The sequence below is a fragment of the Sander vitreus genome, chromosome 3 (genome assembly GCF_031162955.1).
Source record: "Sander vitreus isolate 19-12246 chromosome 3, sanVit1, whole genome shotgun sequence".
NCBI lineage: Eukaryota > Metazoa > Chordata > Actinopteri > Perciformes > Percidae > Sander > Sander vitreus.
The window spans coordinates 15,048,041-15,064,354 of record NC_135857.1 but is presented as its reverse complement, the minus strand read 5'-3'; the positions used below and the strand labels follow the sequence as shown (position 1 = coordinate 15,064,354).

At 38.1% G+C, this 16,314-nt stretch overlaps 3 protein-coding genes across 4 annotated transcripts in view; 1 reads left to right on the top strand and 2 right to left on the bottom strand.

Annotated features, from left to right (window-relative positions):
• The first annotated feature begins 678 nt into the window (after nt 1-678).
• med29 (mediator complex subunit 29) lies at nt 679-3,325 on the top strand. The gene is made up of 4 exons (XM_078246209.1): nt 679-898; nt 1,084-1,142; nt 1,240-1,324; nt 2,808-3,325. The coding sequence occupies exons 1-4, from the start codon at nt 701-703 to the stop codon at nt 3,033-3,035; spliced, it is 570 nt and encodes a 189-aa protein (XP_078102335.1). The 5' UTR covers nt 679-700; the 3' UTR covers nt 3,036-3,325.
• A 1,105-nt stretch (nt 3,326-4,430) lies between these two features.
• Nucleotides 4,431-13,806, bottom strand: mlf1 (myeloid leukemia factor 1). The gene is made up of 7 exons (XM_078246208.1): nt 13,672-13,806; nt 12,274-12,436; nt 7,602-7,685; nt 7,364-7,492; nt 6,316-6,475; nt 5,827-5,965; nt 4,431-5,630 (listed from the first exon to the last, which is right to left on the bottom strand). The coding sequence occupies exons 1-7, from the start codon at nt 13,716-13,718 to the stop codon at nt 5,570-5,572; spliced, it is 783 nt and encodes a 260-aa protein (XP_078102334.1). The 5' UTR covers nt 13,719-13,806; the 3' UTR covers nt 4,431-5,569.
• A 1,512-nt stretch (nt 13,807-15,318) lies between these two features.
• rsrc1 (arginine/serine-rich coiled-coil 1) overlaps nt 15,319-16,314 on the bottom strand; it is a 127,136-nt gene continuing 126,140 nt past the window's right edge. For both annotated transcript variants that reach the window (XM_078246206.1, XM_078246205.1), the window contains exon 10: nt 15,319-15,788. In XM_078246206.1, coding sequence (XP_078102332.1) covers nt 15,696-15,788 — 93 coding nt within the window. In that variant the 3' untranslated portion in view covers nt 15,319-15,695. The remainder of the gene's footprint in view (nt 15,789-16,314) is intronic.

Sequence of the window (16,314 nt, the reverse complement as noted above, 5' to 3'; positions counted from 1 at the left end):
AATGGTTACAGAAGTATGAACTTATCATTATTTAAAACATATAATAAAAAAATATATATTTACAGCCACAGTCCTGAATTTAAAATAATAGTTTAGTAGTTAGTTTAGTATTTTACCACTAAACTATTTACACGAAAAGTAGGCCCACACACTTTACAGAACGATCTTAAAAAATATTCAACATAAACAAATGTATTTATTCAATAACTAAACCTAAAGTCAAATGAAAGTTTGGCCCTATTTGTACCATATAAATATACAAAAAAGCATGCCTTCTTGATGTGCCTACACGACTAGAATATTTGTAATTGATCAAATTCAAAACTATTATTGTATATAGTGTACAGTGTATATACTGTTTATCGATGAAACATACCTGTCTCAGCTTTATTGTAATTACAGTACAATGAAAAGCAGTGATAGCCCCTACATGCAACACATAGGCCTATAGCAAATGTATGAATACACGACACATTAATGTACAAGTGGGTAGTAGTACAAAGAAACGAGGTATAATGGGAACCAATTTGGTTCTATCATGTGGTGCCGTATTAGTCAGCAGAGGGCGGTGTGTTTACTGGCACTCGCACAATATTCATTTTTGAAAGTTATGTCGTTCAAGAAACGCCTTTATTTTGAAAAATGACGAACAGGATATGTTACTCTTTTTCCGGACTGTACATCGTAGCCGCTTTTCAAGATGGCGTCTCAGCAGCAGCAGCCCGGCGGGCCGATGTCTCAGCCCGGATTACAACAGCCTTCTTCATTACAACAACAACAACAACAACAACAACAACAACAACAACAACAGCAACAGCAGCAATTGAGCCAACAGCAAGACTTTGACCCAGTTCATAGATTTAAAATGCTTATTCCACAGCTGAAGGAGAGTCTGCAGGTAATTGTGCGGCATCTAGCTACAACAGGAAACACACTTTTCACAACCGAAAATGCCCAAAATAGGGGATCACAATTACCGTTAGCTAAAGTTTGTTTAACGAATTTAAATATAGTTGTTTCACAAAAGCATTAAATATATGCAGCAGTGTGCTTTAAACATATCGCTTTATTTGTCACTTTCAGAATGTAATGAAGATTGCGTCCCTGAATTTGGCCCATAACACTACAATTGACAACGGCATGTAAGTTGATTGGTTGGGGGGTTACTGCAATGGTCCTGAAGAAAGAAGAATGTTTCTGTCAGATTTTTGAATGTGTCTTTTGTTTCTTCCGGTTTAGCAAAAGCAGCGACACCTCTGTTCAGCGCTTTGACAAGAGCCTAGAGGAGTTTTATGCCCTTTGCGATCAACTGGAGCTGTGTTTGGTAAGACTTCCATAAATACACACATAACCAACATATTGGACTGATATGTACTGGCGTTTATTGGTCACCACAGCTGATATAAAGGAAGTTCCCTCCCTTATTTTTTTTTTTAACTTTCTTTAGATCTTATAGATCAGCTGTTCAATATATTGTTTCTGTTTTTGTAAATATGAAAATAAAGAAAGCTCAATCCTGTAAAAGCCTTGACATTAAATTGTTGAGAGGAGTGAGTCACTATCCTATAAGACACTTCCAACCCACCGTACAAGGAGCATTGGAAAAGCTTTTGAATGAATGTAGTGGAATAGAGCATTGCTTTGGAGTATTGACGAAGGTAGTAATGTATACAGTGGAGCCACAACACACTGTGCATACTGCATGAAGATAAGATTGGAAATAAATGAGACAGTCATTTGAAGAATGTGCATGTTGTATTGTACTTCTGTAGATGTTTAAGGTTTTGCCAACTCATTTATATGCTGTTGGGTAGTTTAATCTAAACGATGCATCATATTCTATAAAATATATGTTTGTACCGTCGGTGTCCTGTGAGAACCACGTATCTCTAAAAAGTGTCTCAGCTTTATTGTAATTACAATGAGCTCAGCTTTGTGACAATGCATTTTACAGCAGATCCAAGAGGGTTTTAAATGTATGCAGCTTAAGAAGTAGGCAAATTTTCTCAACACATAAAGCAACACCTAATCCTTCAGTTTATCACAAACATCCAAAATCAACGCATCGGAAGATACATGTCTTTTACTGGACAGTAAGAGGATGAAAAACTGTAATCTGAAAAGTAACTAGCTGTCAGACAAATGTAGTGGAGTGAAAAGTACAATATTTACCTCTGAGATGTAGTTGTGTGTGTGTGTGTGTGTGTGTGTATATGTATATATATATATATATATATGTGTATGTGTATATATATATATATATATATATATATATATATATGTGTATATATATATATATGTATATATATATATGTATATGTGTATATATATGTGTGTATATATATATGTGTGTGTATATATATATATATATATATATATGTATATATATATGTATGTGTGTATATATATATATATATGTATGTGTGTGTATATATGTATATATATATATGTATGTATATGTATGTGTGTGTATATATATATATATATATATATATATGTATGTGTATGATATATGTATGTGTGTATGTGTATGTATATATGTATGTATATGTAAGTGTATATGTATGCTGTGTGTGTATATATATGTATATATATATATATATATATATATATATATATATATATATATATATATATATATATAGTTGCATAAAATGGAAACACTCAAGTAAGTACATTGAATGTTTACTTAAGTACAGTACTTGAGTAAATGTACTTCTTTACATTCCACCACTGCACACGCTACATATACTGTATCTACACTTAAAGTATACCACATATACTCACGTCTTGTCTCCTCTGTGTAGCGGCTGGCATATGAGTGCCTCTCCCAGAGCATTGACAGCGCCAAACATTCACCCAACCTGGTCCCAACAGCCACCAAGCCGGACACAGTGCAGACAGAGTCCATGTCTTATGCCCAATACCTCGGCATGATCAAGTCTCAGATCTCCTGTGCCAAAGATATCCACAATGCTTTGCTGGAGTGCTCCAAGAAGATAGCAGGGAAGGTACAGCCTCCGGGAATCATGTAGACCTGGTTTAACTATCCCAACTCTTTCTACATCTGGTGACATTTTTGACAAGGATGATGGATTTCATATTTGGGTCAATATGCTGTTTCATTTCTCAAGATCCTGTATATTTGGTTACGTATTTTTTTTTTTTTAAGTAAGTTATGTTCCTTGTAAACGCTCTGTAAATATTCCTGACAAAATATCATGTTCTAAGATGACCAGCAGGTGGTGGCAGAGTTGTAACTGCCAACTCAATACAAGTTTTTTGTAGTTTATTTGTATTGAATATTAAAACCTTTGTACTAATACTAATGTTTTCTCATTATTCACAATAATGCACAAAAGAAGACATTTCTGTCAATAACATCTTTAACTGATGAGGAGGATTTAATGTTAGAGCATGATTCATGTGAGCAAAAACCACTTGTGGATGCAGAACTGACTGTAGTGAAGAAAAGAGTAAATATGTATTTGTTCAACTATGCAGGTGAATTATCACCTGCATAGTTGTCTGCAGTAACATTTTAGTAGTAGTAGGACAAGGGAAGAACATGTCAGACTCAAAATGTACACAGAGGCAGTAGAATGAAGAATCTTTCCAATAAAAGCGTTCACATGCATAGAGTAATAGCCAAGCTCTTTAGATGATCCTGTAAAAGTATCTGATTTAAGTCCTATTCAAGCAGTGTTGATATAGTGGGGCAACAGAATAGTATTTTGGGGAGGTTGCTGAGAGTGCAACCCCTTTCCAAAGATTCATACATGTAAAAGTGCCTTTACAAGTTTGAAAGATTCCTTTTCTGTTTTTCAGTATGTTCCCTTCTGCAAGTTTAACTACTAAGTTAATGTTCAACAGCCTAAGAACTGAGGACTCAGGCTACACTTGGATCCTTATTGAGCTATATATTGGTCCCTGATCCCTTCCTATCTGTATGTTGAAGCAAGGGATTAATTAAGTATGATACACAAGCATGTGAGAGGGACGCTTGGTAGGGTTGCAGCTGTGTAACATCTCAGACCAATCTGAGCTACTGACAAGCGCTTAGATCCAAAAATACTACCGTGAGTCACTACCAGACAGGCACGAGAAGTTCATCACAATACACACTCTCATAGACCCTTTGCAGGCATTTGTAAGACTTGAATTTAACTCGTCTTCTTTCTTGTCAGTGAAAATCAATGTGGGACTGATAAAAAAAAAAAAACACACCAGATTAATTTTCGTATTTTTATTGTCAGACAATAGCCTGTGTTGACACATAACTTATTGTTAAAGCTTGAAAAAATATACAAGAACAAAACTAGAATTACTGAGAATAATCCAGACATTGTCAAGATATCGTACTATGCAGCACAGAGTTCATCAGATGAAAAACAAAAGAAACCAAAGTAACATATAAAAAGGGAAGAATATTATTTTTCTTTTTACAAAGATTACAGCAGATAAAATATATATATCTCAAGCATCAGGTACTAGCCATTATAAATACAAAAAGACAATTTAGACATTGTCTAAGTGCATTAGTGGATTTCAAACACTCAATAAGTCACTACCTTTTGTGTCTTGTTGCATTATGAAAATGCCAATGTGAGAAACAGATGGCATCACCAGAATACCATACATAAAGCAAATTGTATTTCTATTCTATTAATGCCAAATCATATACATTAATTGCTCTTTGTTAATGTGTGATGATATAAGTAGTGCCTACCACCCTTAATTATTATATTTCTTACATTGTATTGTACTGTCTGTTTCAATATTGCTACCTCCATAGAAACACTAATAACCTATTTATTTGTTATTGTGAAATATTAAGAACCCTTTGTAACTTCATTGTAATGTTCTATAAGCGTATAAAAGTACAGAAAATGATTACACTGCAGGTTTTGCATGGTCTACAGCCAACATACTTCATATTCCTGACTTTGTTATATATGTCTTGCCATCTTTTTGTTTTCAAACTCAAGTGTGAGCTGTGCTAAGACTCAAATTATTAAAGAGCTCCTATTATGCTTTTTTTGGATTTTTCCTGTCTTTTAGTGTGTTACATAGTTTTTTTGTGTATGTAATAGATGTATAAAGTAAAAACAAAAACACATTTCACTCCAAATGGAGCTCTCTCTCCCACAGACAGTACTTTTTCTCAACTGCCTGAAACGCCTCGTCCACATTCCTGCTTAAAATTCCTCAATTAGTGATGATTGGGAATGCCAGCCCAGTTTTTCATATGTGCTGCCCATTGGTGCTGTCAGAGTAAGCACAGCCAGCCCAGTAGCTTGTTAGTAGATAGTTAATAGAGTGGGCCAGCTGACCAATCCGAGCAGACAGGGCTTTTTGGGAAGACGGGCTAAGAGCTCAGACAGAGCGTTTCAGGTGGAGTCACTGCAGCAATGGGCATTATGAGAAACAATATGTTTTTTTTAACATCAAAGCATTAGCAGCAGAAATGTAAAACGTATAGTTTCTTAAATATTTCAAAATGATACAGAGCGCCAGAGTGTACTGCATGATGCTTAAAAGACTTTAATAAGCACACAGATAGATGTTTTCACTGCTTTTTCGAGCCTTTCATGTTGCTTTTACCCTCAGCCTTGCCCTTTGATTGGTCACTGTGGAAAATACAAAACAGCAAATAATCAAAATTCAAACACCATATTAACTGCAGGATTATAATATGATAATAATAAATTTAAGGAAGCATACTGTATGTGTCTCGGCATCTCCCACTTGTTTATCATTGGATCCTGAAATGCAGATTCCGGCCTGTCTGCAACACCACATGGGGTCTGAGCGTGTAATACTGACCTGTGTTCCTGCTTAGAACCGGTCAGGGCTGCCCGGTGAACACCACGGGGTCGGGGTTCCTCCAGACGAGACATGGGGCCAAATGGCCGAAACTTAGACACCTCCTGCTGCCACTCATCGTCAAAAGACTGGGCTTCAGCTGGGGGGCGGAGGATCGGGATCATGTTAAGAAATATTCTGTCTGTGAACTGATGATGGCCTAGGAACATGTGGACAGTGGCACTTACAGTGGAACAATATGTTCAACTGGTTGGTCTACTTAACTTATCAAAACACATAAACATGTATGATCTGACCCCATATTTACTGTTTAGCTATAATTGTAATGGTGTCTTGGTTTTTTTAATATTGTGAATCATGGTACATAATTCAATTGACAAAATTAGAATGATCTCTGAAATAGCTCCTTTTAATGCAGTTACGTTTTTACGAGTAATGCAACAAATATGGTTGGACCGTCTACATTTATGAAACAATACTTCAACATACATTCATCCAAATTCTGAAAGTCCTGGATGAACTCCTTCTCTCCTGTTTTCTTGTTGTATTTCTTCTCAACAACATGTCCCCTGTCCTGGATGTGGTGACCAATGGACATCTTCTCCAGACCACTCTCAGAGTCTTTAACTGCTTGCTGGGTCTCCTTGATCTAGTAATAAAACATTATCAAACCCATCAGGCACATCAGTTGTTCCAAAAAAGTGCATTAATTCGAGCAATCAACATGTTTATTTCCTTTACTCCTCATATATATGAATATGAATATATGAATTCATTTTTTTATTTGTATTATTGTGTCATGCATACAATAAAATAAGCGCAGCCCACACGGGCTTCCAAGACAAAGGACCAGATGTCAAAGTAACCACATACCCTAAACAAATAAACCTTCTAGTCTTTTTTGCCAAGCTTTAGGAACAAAAGTCACCAATTTATAAATATTACATTTAAACAACCACTCCAATTGGTCATCATCCGTGCACCAGAACATTTCTGGATTTTGGACAGACATTTCATGTAAGATCAGTGTTCTTAACTCATCATAATACGGACAATACAGAAGAAAATGTGATTCATTCTCAACTTCTCCTAGTTCACATACTGTAGTTCGCACAACCTTTTAACTTCTTGGATGTTTTTGAATCTACCTACTTCAAGTCCAGTCAGAAATTAGACAGTTGGACAGTTTGACTAGTGTGTACACAACACAAGTGTAGCTAATTATAGTTGTACTGAATGCATTCCATTTAGGAGGGACTGTTCCAGGGCCCTGGTATTGTGTATGCAAGATCAGCAAAATGATTTCTGGCACACCTTATTAATGGAACAGAGCCATCAAATGCCACTGTCAGAAAAGTTTGCTTACGATAATGTTCTCACAAGGAAAGGCCAGGGGGAAGTTATCACCATGATCACTCAGGAATGACAGAATGAGTGAGTCTTCTCCAGACAGATTTACTTCTCCAAGCTCAATGTACTGAATTGTGGTCTAATGTACTGTGATATGATGTAGTAACACATCTGATGGGGTGCTTACCCCCCCAGGGGCCCGTCGTGTCAATGAGCTCGCCTGGAAGACCTTGGGAGGCTCATTTCCAACCTTTGAATATGTCATGACTGATGAGGATCTGAATGAGTGGGTGTTTGAATCTGTGGACATGTTCTCCTGAAAGACACAAACACACAGACACAAGCAGTTACAGTTTATGTACCACAATCGTCTGAGAATAAAGCATCAAAACAAAAGGAAGAGAATACAAAATCATTAAACTCACAAAGTTTCTGTGCATCTCCTCCATCCTGTTTCTCATGTTGGACATCATGTTGTCGAACATGCCGAAAGGGTTCCTCATCAAATCCTGCACCAACACAAAAGGAAAAAGAACAGCCATAAGAGTTGAACGTCTGGGCTCGTATGCCACACGGTCGCAAGGCATTATCAGCTCATAAACAACTCCATCATGTGTACAAACACACGCACAAATTACAGTGAGCTAAATGTGGGTTACATGTGTGCCATATAGGACACTGTAACCTTCACATTTGATCACCTCAGCATAAGTGAGCTAATGACATTCATTACAAAACTACAAACCAAGTCCAGGCTTTTTTTTTTCTATATAGAGAATTTAAAAGGTGGCCACCTTGCTCTTGCACGGCAGCTGAATTCTCGCGATATCACTAGATCAGTGATGAGCTACTGGCAGCTACGGGCGTGGTTTAGGTGTGCGTGACAGCCACGACTGTTTGCTCAAAACCATAGGTTCAAAGCAACAATGGCGGACTAGATAGACAGATGGTTTATCCAGTTACCTGCCCAGGTATTGTTTAGAAAGTGCCTGCGCTTTCCCCAAACAGTTTCCAATGACAGCTTCTCAGATGGTTCTGTGTTAACAAACCATCTGGTGCGTCAGGCTACTAAAACCTAACCATGTTGACAATAATAACACTTGTTTGAAAGGTACTGCGTTAAATGCATCAACTTGACTGCATGTTTGATAAAGGTTGGTTGGTTTAGTGCAGGACATCTTACAGATAAGATCATCCGGAATTAGTCTTTGCTTTTAATATTTGCCATACATTATTTAAATCTCAAATACCCATTTTAATCACTGTCTTTATTATATAAATTCAAAGCACCTCATATAACTGGATTGTAACCCAGTGCATGTTTACATTTATTTTACTATTAAATAAATACATAAAGTTTCTGTAGATCACACACACACACACACACACACAAATCTAGACTTTTTGCACGTTTGTTGCCTATAAGCTGTTAGGATGTCTTACATCGGTCACTAAGCCCTTGACACAGCTACACAGAGCTCTCCCCATGGCCTTAAGCACAACCTTTCAAGGCCATGAACCTTCTGGGAGAATAGAGGGAGCAGCCTGCAGCCTTCAGTCAGAGCCTGTGTTCTCTGGGCCAAATCCACAGGTGTTTATGACCCCGCGGCCCTGGATAAGCATCTCAACAGCCGTCGCTATGTGAGTGTGTGTATTTTCTGGGGGTGTGATGCACAGGGGTATTGTGCGTAATCAGTGGGGTGTTGAATGACTTGTGTTCCATGTGTAATTGGGTCGCATTGCCTGAGATTAGCGTGGGTTTAACACTGAAACTGAGCTTCATTCTAGGAAGGCTGGATGGACCAGTCAGGACAGGGATCTAACAGGGGTCAAAGAGTCCAAGGCTGCTCTCTCAGCTTTTTTCAAATGTCAAGCTGATGTAAAACGCTCCTGACCAGTATCTATGAAGCCTCACAGCCAATTTTATCCCAGAGTGGCATCTATGAACTAATAAATGCCGGTTACATATCTGCCAGCATTATATTTAGAACGGGGTTGAGGAGAGATTGAGGGTGCAAGATAAGGAACTTAGACCCGGTGGTCTTTAACACATTATTTTAAGCTGTCTGGACTATTGCAGATTGACATTCCCTTTTCTATCTCTCTGTCAATCTAATATTGAACTGCTACTGTGCCCCCAGAGGCAGGCGGCTCCTGGGGGAGCTATGAGTTACACCATAGGGGACATGTGCTGTAGATTTGATTCATACTTAAAAGAAAAAGTGAGGATGTGCTATAAACGCATTGCTCCTAGAAAGTGGTGCATCAGCAGGGGAGTATGCTAAATGTATGCTCTTAGAACTACAAGTCTACTAAGAAGATAAGGAGGCATTGAATCGGATTGTGGGGACTGTGATGTTTTTAAAGCTGTTGTGGGTGAATCATTGGCATAAGAACAACTTAATTTCACATTGCCACACATTCATTTTTGAAGAGTGACAAAACAGGATGCTACTCTGACTTAAAGAGACTAAATCTACAACAAGGACGATATCAGCTCTACCTATGCTAGTTACCACCTTTCCCAGCCCTAGCACCACCAGTCATACTCAGTATAAACCACAGAACATTTTAATGATGCTTGATTGTCATTCAACATTACTTTTACAAACAATTTCCCCTTTTGAATGAGTGCTTTGAAAGGGGATATGAACCAGACAGTATATTGACAATTAACTTGGAAATATGAGAACTCATAGCAGCCTTGGAAAGTAAGACGGGGCTTCTTTTCCCATTGGGAATCTAGTGCTTAGCAAGTTAATACAAGAAATACAAGCTTTCCAGCCTTATATGGCAATTGTTTTGTGTGTTTGCATGCTGTGACTGTGTGTTATTGTGCTTGTGTTTTAATACTGTGTGTGTGTTTCTGCATGCATTTGTGTGTGCACATTTGTGCCTGTGATATTGGAGAGCAGTATGAGCGTGAGCTGTCTGTTATTTAGCTGCTAATGCACCAGCACTGCCAAACAGATGGACCAAAAGAGCAACAATGAGAAAACAGAGTGTCCATGACATCCTCATACATGCCTTTCCAAAGCCAATAACACAGCACCAGAGCTTCAGCCCTCTGACCACTGCTGGGCACCACAAGACTGCTCTTCATCTTCAGATAAATAAATGTGTGTGTGTGTGTGTGTGTGTGTGTGTGTGTGTGGGGGGGGGTAATTCAGTTAACCTTAATTGTAAACATGTTTTTTACCAGACAGAAGCTATTCTGTTTATTGTTCGTGACAATTAATGAAGCAGTCTAGGGATCGTGAGGCTATAGAAATCTGTTTTTCTTTCAAACCGCAAAGATCTCACATCTGCATCTCCTATCCAAATGTCTGTATATGAATCAAGAAAAACAGATCCTTTCACATGGTCCTTCTCCATATAATAGAGAGACTTCACAAATGATTATTTTGCTAATTGCCATTGCTGCAACTTGTAATCCAGCTCAGTAGAACCCTAACTCCTCATTATATCCTGTATTTTCATAAGTAAACAATATCTTGTCAACAACTGATGGTCAAACATTTGACATGTACAAAAAGAGTATATTACTCCTAATATTAGATTCAATAATTTGTTTAGATTGATATTTTGCAGTGTAGCTCCATTTCACCCACTGTCACTGAGGTCATAAGTCAAGTACTCAGAGCTCCTCCTCAGCTGGCATTAGCTAGTTAATGGCATGATGCTAATAAAGAGAAAGCAGGCTGCTGGCAATTGAGGCCCAGCTTCTGATGAAAGTCATTATCAAGTTTAAATATACAGGCTCTCATGAGGTAGTGGGATTAAAGCAGTTGACAGGGACTAAATTTGATTAAGCAGGGCTATATAAGCAGTACAGGCAAAGGTGAACAAGTGCAAAACATGGCAGACCAAAACTATCCTCCAGCCTGCCTTTACAATGCTGCACTGTCACCAAAATGTCCCAGAGCAAACAATTACTGAAGGTTATTATTCCAAATACTTAAAAGGGGCTGTACTCGATTTTCAGAACATTAATATAGCAGGAAATAAATATTTGCTATGTAAAGATATAGTGGAGCAATGGCGTCCTGAGCAGAGAATGAAGTCACACTCCCTCTGTGTGTGTTGTAAACTGAGCTTCTCTGTTCTAATAGCCGGTCCGGCCGCGAGTGCATTTTTTTTTGCTATTTATTGTTGTATGTTGTATTTGTATTGATCTTGTGTAGTTGTCACTGCTGCGAAGCCAATTCCCCCTCTGGGGACAAATAAAGTTGTACTTGAGGCATGTGAGTGCCTTGTGCGTTGGTATCTGACGCCGAGGGCCATGACGAAGGGTTAGTATTTGACGAGTTGGGCAACGGTCTGTGAGAGCCGTATGGAGGCAATCCCAGACCGCTTTTTTCTGAATATCAAGTACAGCCCCTTTAAAGGCCATGGCTTTTACGGCCTTCTCTTAGCTAATATAACAGAAGTGTATGAAATCAAAGATTTATAGGGGAGCAGTTATATTTTGAAGATAAACTATATTTTAAGTTAACATGACAACTGGGCCAGCTAGATTGATATACAAATAAACTGTTATTTTCAGCCGCTCATCTCAGTAGAGCAAAGCAGAATTCTCTGGGGTCCTATTGGTTTGAGTGTTAAAAAGTATGTGCATGTTTTTGCAAGAAAGCAGTGTGTCAGTGGAACAATGCACTATAAATAGGGCTCCTTAGGGCTAGATATAACTGTCCAGAGAAGCCAAGGGGGTTGCCCTTCTACTAAACCAGAGACTCATATGGCCCCATACCTCAGTGAGTGGTGCTCCAATTACGCTGCCAGTGGCCAGCTTCCACTATAACCTTAGTAAAGTTACCGCTTCCTCCAAACACTATTCTTCTGTGGTTAGATGTAGACTGCAGACTGTGGCCTATGAGCAGTGGACATAGATGAGCAAACTGCTGAAGCAGGGGCTTCATCCTTCATCCCGCATAGACCCAAAAGATATGTATGTAGGTTAGTCAGGCATGTGCCTGAACACATATGGATACTGTAACACACTGGGTAGAGCTTTATTGCCTATCACTTGAGTCCACAAGCAGACAAACCACTCATAATTGTAAGAGGGGTTGTGCTTCTTGAAATGCATGTTCTCACCCTGTGTTCATCCCTCAGCGCCAGGGATGAGCTTGGATGTTCTGCCATGTCACGACCACGGTTTCTCCCATCCATTATACTGGGCATCACGGGCCCGCCGTATGGCTCAGAGAAGCTTCGCATCATCTGCCGCATATGTTCCCTGTGAGCCCGGAAAGGATCCCTAAGGCAAAGGAAGAGGAAGAGGAAGTAAAGACAAAGTAAATCTCAACATCCAGTAAGGAATTCTAAGCAAATCTGCAAAATTATGTTGAGTACTGCAAACCATGATAATGGTTCCTAAAGAGGAAAAATAAATAAATAAAACAACAGCAGACACTGTAATCCCTCCATGATGCCATATTGGAGCCCATTACAGATATATTCTTCAATGAACACACACTTTGAAATAAGAAACACCCCTAAAATAATTTGAGCCACCTTTAGGCCTACACTTGCCTTAGAAGTTGGGTCAAGTGTGAACACACTAACTCAGCAGGTGTTCACTCATGCAATAAGTCTAAGTAACTATGGCACACAGTATCAGTGTAGTTATTTTAAAAAAAATATCACTTTCTCTAAATTGTACTGGAAATTATGTCACTAAAAACTGTACTTTTACTTCCTAAAAATGATACAAACCTGTGCAAAATTTAAAGTACATGAATGGAAACAAAATGATGCCTTTCTACTTTATAAAGTCGCATTTTTATTTACCTTTTATGCTGCACGTACTTTAAAAAAAAATATAGTTATAAAAAACAGTGTCGGTCCTTACAGCAGTCGTTCCATCTTACAGCAGCTCTTGCTAGATAACAGTTTAATTAAGTTGTATCAGAAATAGCTCACGTTGACATTCAATGTAAGCTACTGTGTTGTAACTACTGTACGTTCAAGTTTGCTCAATGCACAGTGGCAGTAACATTGCAGAGCCAAGGGAAAACGGTTGACAATATGTTCATCTCAGTTGTGTGCAGGAAGCCATGTTTATGTTATTGTATATGTTACAAATCTAGCTAGTGATCCATCGTTAACCAAACAAGTTAAGGGTGTACACAAGCAGTCAGAGTTAAGCTAACGTTAGGGCGACGTCTCGTTTAAATAAAAATAATTAAAAGTGGAATTTGATATCTTAGGCAGTACATTAGCTAGCTAACCCACTCGTTTATTTAACGTTTGCCCAGTAAAAATAATATTTACCTACATTAATGCTATTGTGAGTTTGTTTGTCTGGGTTTTCTATGCACAGTCTATCTTGATATAACGTTAACACACTTCAAATGCTATTCATCACCGTGATAAACTGCTTCTGAGCTTAGTTTAACTGATGCATTATGAGAACAATTTACAAGCCGACATACATTCAACAATAACAGTTAATAGTTAATATATTTCTTATACAACAGTTTAGCTACTCACGAGAAGAACGGATCCTCATCAAACTCCCTGCGATCACTGTTGAACATTTCCACAGATTTTAAAGTTAGTTAAAAACTAAGATTTAAAATCGGTTTCGCGACACCGCTCAGCCTCTGTACGCTAATGTTACTATGAAAGAGGTGGCATGGAATATGATTCAGAACCAACCACTCACTCTGACAACGGCCACGAGACGAGAACCCGGCCCTCGGATTGGCTGGTTATTCAGAGCTTTTTTTTCTTCCTTTTGTTTGGAGCTTTGAACAGGTTCTATCCGCGCGCTGAATGTTGTGAGTTGCTGTCATGGCAACGGTACTGAAGCGATTTCTCTAGAAACTCCAGTTTGCTTGTGCATGTCACCAAAAAATTAGCTGTGTGGTTATCTAACCTACCCTGACATGGGCTGTATAACCTCTATGCAGCTAGTTATACCAATTTAAAACTAGAGAAATAACAATGGTTATGCAACTCTCTAGGCTTAAATTACTTTAATATTTGATTATTTTATTAAGATTTTAGTGTTTCTAAAGTGATTCTTGGTTTGGTAATTGTAAGGTGTGAAGATATTTGGGACAGCCACATAACACCCGTCAGGAAGACAAATAAATTTTACACACTCCAAGCAAGCACTCATACACCAAAGCTTAATTTGTGTGCTTGCTTTTGCAAATTATTTTGTACATTATTATTTATTATTTCATTACAACACTGACTATTTGGAGGGTACAGGAGTGACACTGTGTCCCAGACTCTGTATAGATTTACCATCTGGCTGTTCCACAAATAGGCCTGAGTGTAGACTCTACACTGCCCTAAATCCCTGCTCACACAACACAACATTGAGTACACATAAATCATTGAAAAGTATGTGTATTCAGTGATTTTAGTTTATACATACTATTCGTATACACACACACACACATATATATACACACATATATATATTTTATATATATATATTATATATACACACATATACACATACACACACATATATATTATATATATATACACACACACATATATATATTATATATATACACACACACACATATATATATATTATATATACACACATATACACATACACACACATATATATTTTATATATATACACACACACATTTTATATATACACACACACACACACACATATATATATATATATATATATTTTTAAGAGAGAAAAGTTAAGGGCAGGTGAGAAGACGTTTACTCCAGTCTTATGTCAATCCTGAGATGCAGACCAAAAAGATAAGGTGAACAAATGGTGAGGCAGGCTACTTTTAATAAGTTGGAAGGGTGACTCATTCATCTGTATCTATATGTAGGTACTGCTGCTATCTTACTTTAAAACACTAAGTATCAAGTTTTTGGTGAAGAGAGAGATGCTGTTATCAATTCAGTCCTACTTGCAGGTTCATCTCAATACATTTTTGGCACATGAAATCGTACAAAGTACAATTCCAGTGAAATCCCATCAGCTCCTTAAACTTGTGTACGACTCATCATAAGGCAGAATGTGGCCGTCAGATCAGCACACAGAAAAAGAGTCACCCGGTTGTATGGCACCGACACTCCAGGCCACCCAGCTCACCATCCAGTCGAAAGAGAACTCCCTCATGCACCCACAAAAGTACAAGTCAGTTTTCACTCCAAAAAAATCACATCTATCTTTAATTACCGAGCTGATTACAAAAGACAAAATGTATCAAATGCTACATCAAAATGGTAAAACATCACCTTATCGGACTGTAAGATCCTTCAATCATTAAAATTAAATGAAGCCAAATTAAGAACAGCAGATTGTTTAACTGCATTACATTAACATTAATAAAATAATAAGCACATCAAGACCAAAAACTGTTCATTTGCTCAAGTTCTCACATGTTTTTACAATAGTAAGGAGAAATCAGTGGAAGGATAAAGTAAGAAACCTTGTGATGGCCTAAAACAAGACAGATTGAGACACAATAAAAGAAGCTGAATGTGCCCCGGGAACAGGAAGGATCTTCTGGTGTCCATCAGGTCACAGGACTTCCCATGAGCCTTTCCTGCCGCAGCGAGAATAATCTGTTGTGCCACAGCTCCTCGGCCCTCTCCTTGTCCATGAACAACTGCAGGACAGTGTAAAGAGGACACGTTAGTAAGCAAAAAGACTAAAGGTACAGACAGGGACAAAAGCAGTCAATTCTCACATTTTAGAACCTAAACAACCAATCAATTATCAAAATAGTTACTAACTTATTTAGCAAACTGGCATCCAATTCTTAAAGAGATATTTTGCTTTTTCAAATTCAGCTCTGTGTCACGGCAGTGTGTGCAGATGAACGGTGTGTGGCTTTCCTCTGTGGCTGCGGTGCACGGAGCTCCCAGAAACACGCAATACACACAATATACACCCATGCCTAGACCTTATGTGCTTTCACATGCAGTTTGTTTTCCCCCAGTTCATCTACCCATCTAGGGATAGAGACTTCCATATGTTGTACAGATTGAAAAGCACTTTGAGGCAAATTTGTGATATGGCGGTCTATAGAAGAAGTGACTTGACCAACACTGGTGGAATTTGCTGACCACCCAAACACTTTTATAGTTTAACTGCTTCTTATACATTTATAAAGAGCAGTGTAAGCTCTACTC

Coding starts and splice junctions, on each gene's coding strand:
- mlf1 (XM_078246208.1), bottom strand. CDS start 13,718: ATGTTCAACAGTGATCGCAGGGAGTTTGATGAGGATCCGTTCTTCTC. Junction 5,966..6,315: donor CTTTCAGAATTTGGATGAAT/GTATGTTGAAGT, acceptor TCCGCCCCCCAG/CTGAAGCCCAGTCTTTTGAC. Junction 5,631..5,826: donor GGTTCTAAGCAGGAACACAG/GTCAGTATTACA, acceptor TATTTTCCACAG/TGACCAATCAAAGGGCAAGG.
- med29 (XM_078246209.1), top strand. CDS start 701: ATGGCGTCTCAGCAGCAGCAGCCCGGCGGGCCGATGTCTCAGCCCGGA. Junction 899..1,083: donor AGCTGAAGGAGAGTCTGCAG/GTAATTGTGCGG, acceptor TGTCACTTTCAG/AATGTAATGAAGATTGCGTC. Junction 1,143..1,239: donor ACTACAATTGACAACGGCAT/GTAAGTTGATTG, acceptor CTTCCGGTTTAG/CAAAAGCAGCGACACCTCTG.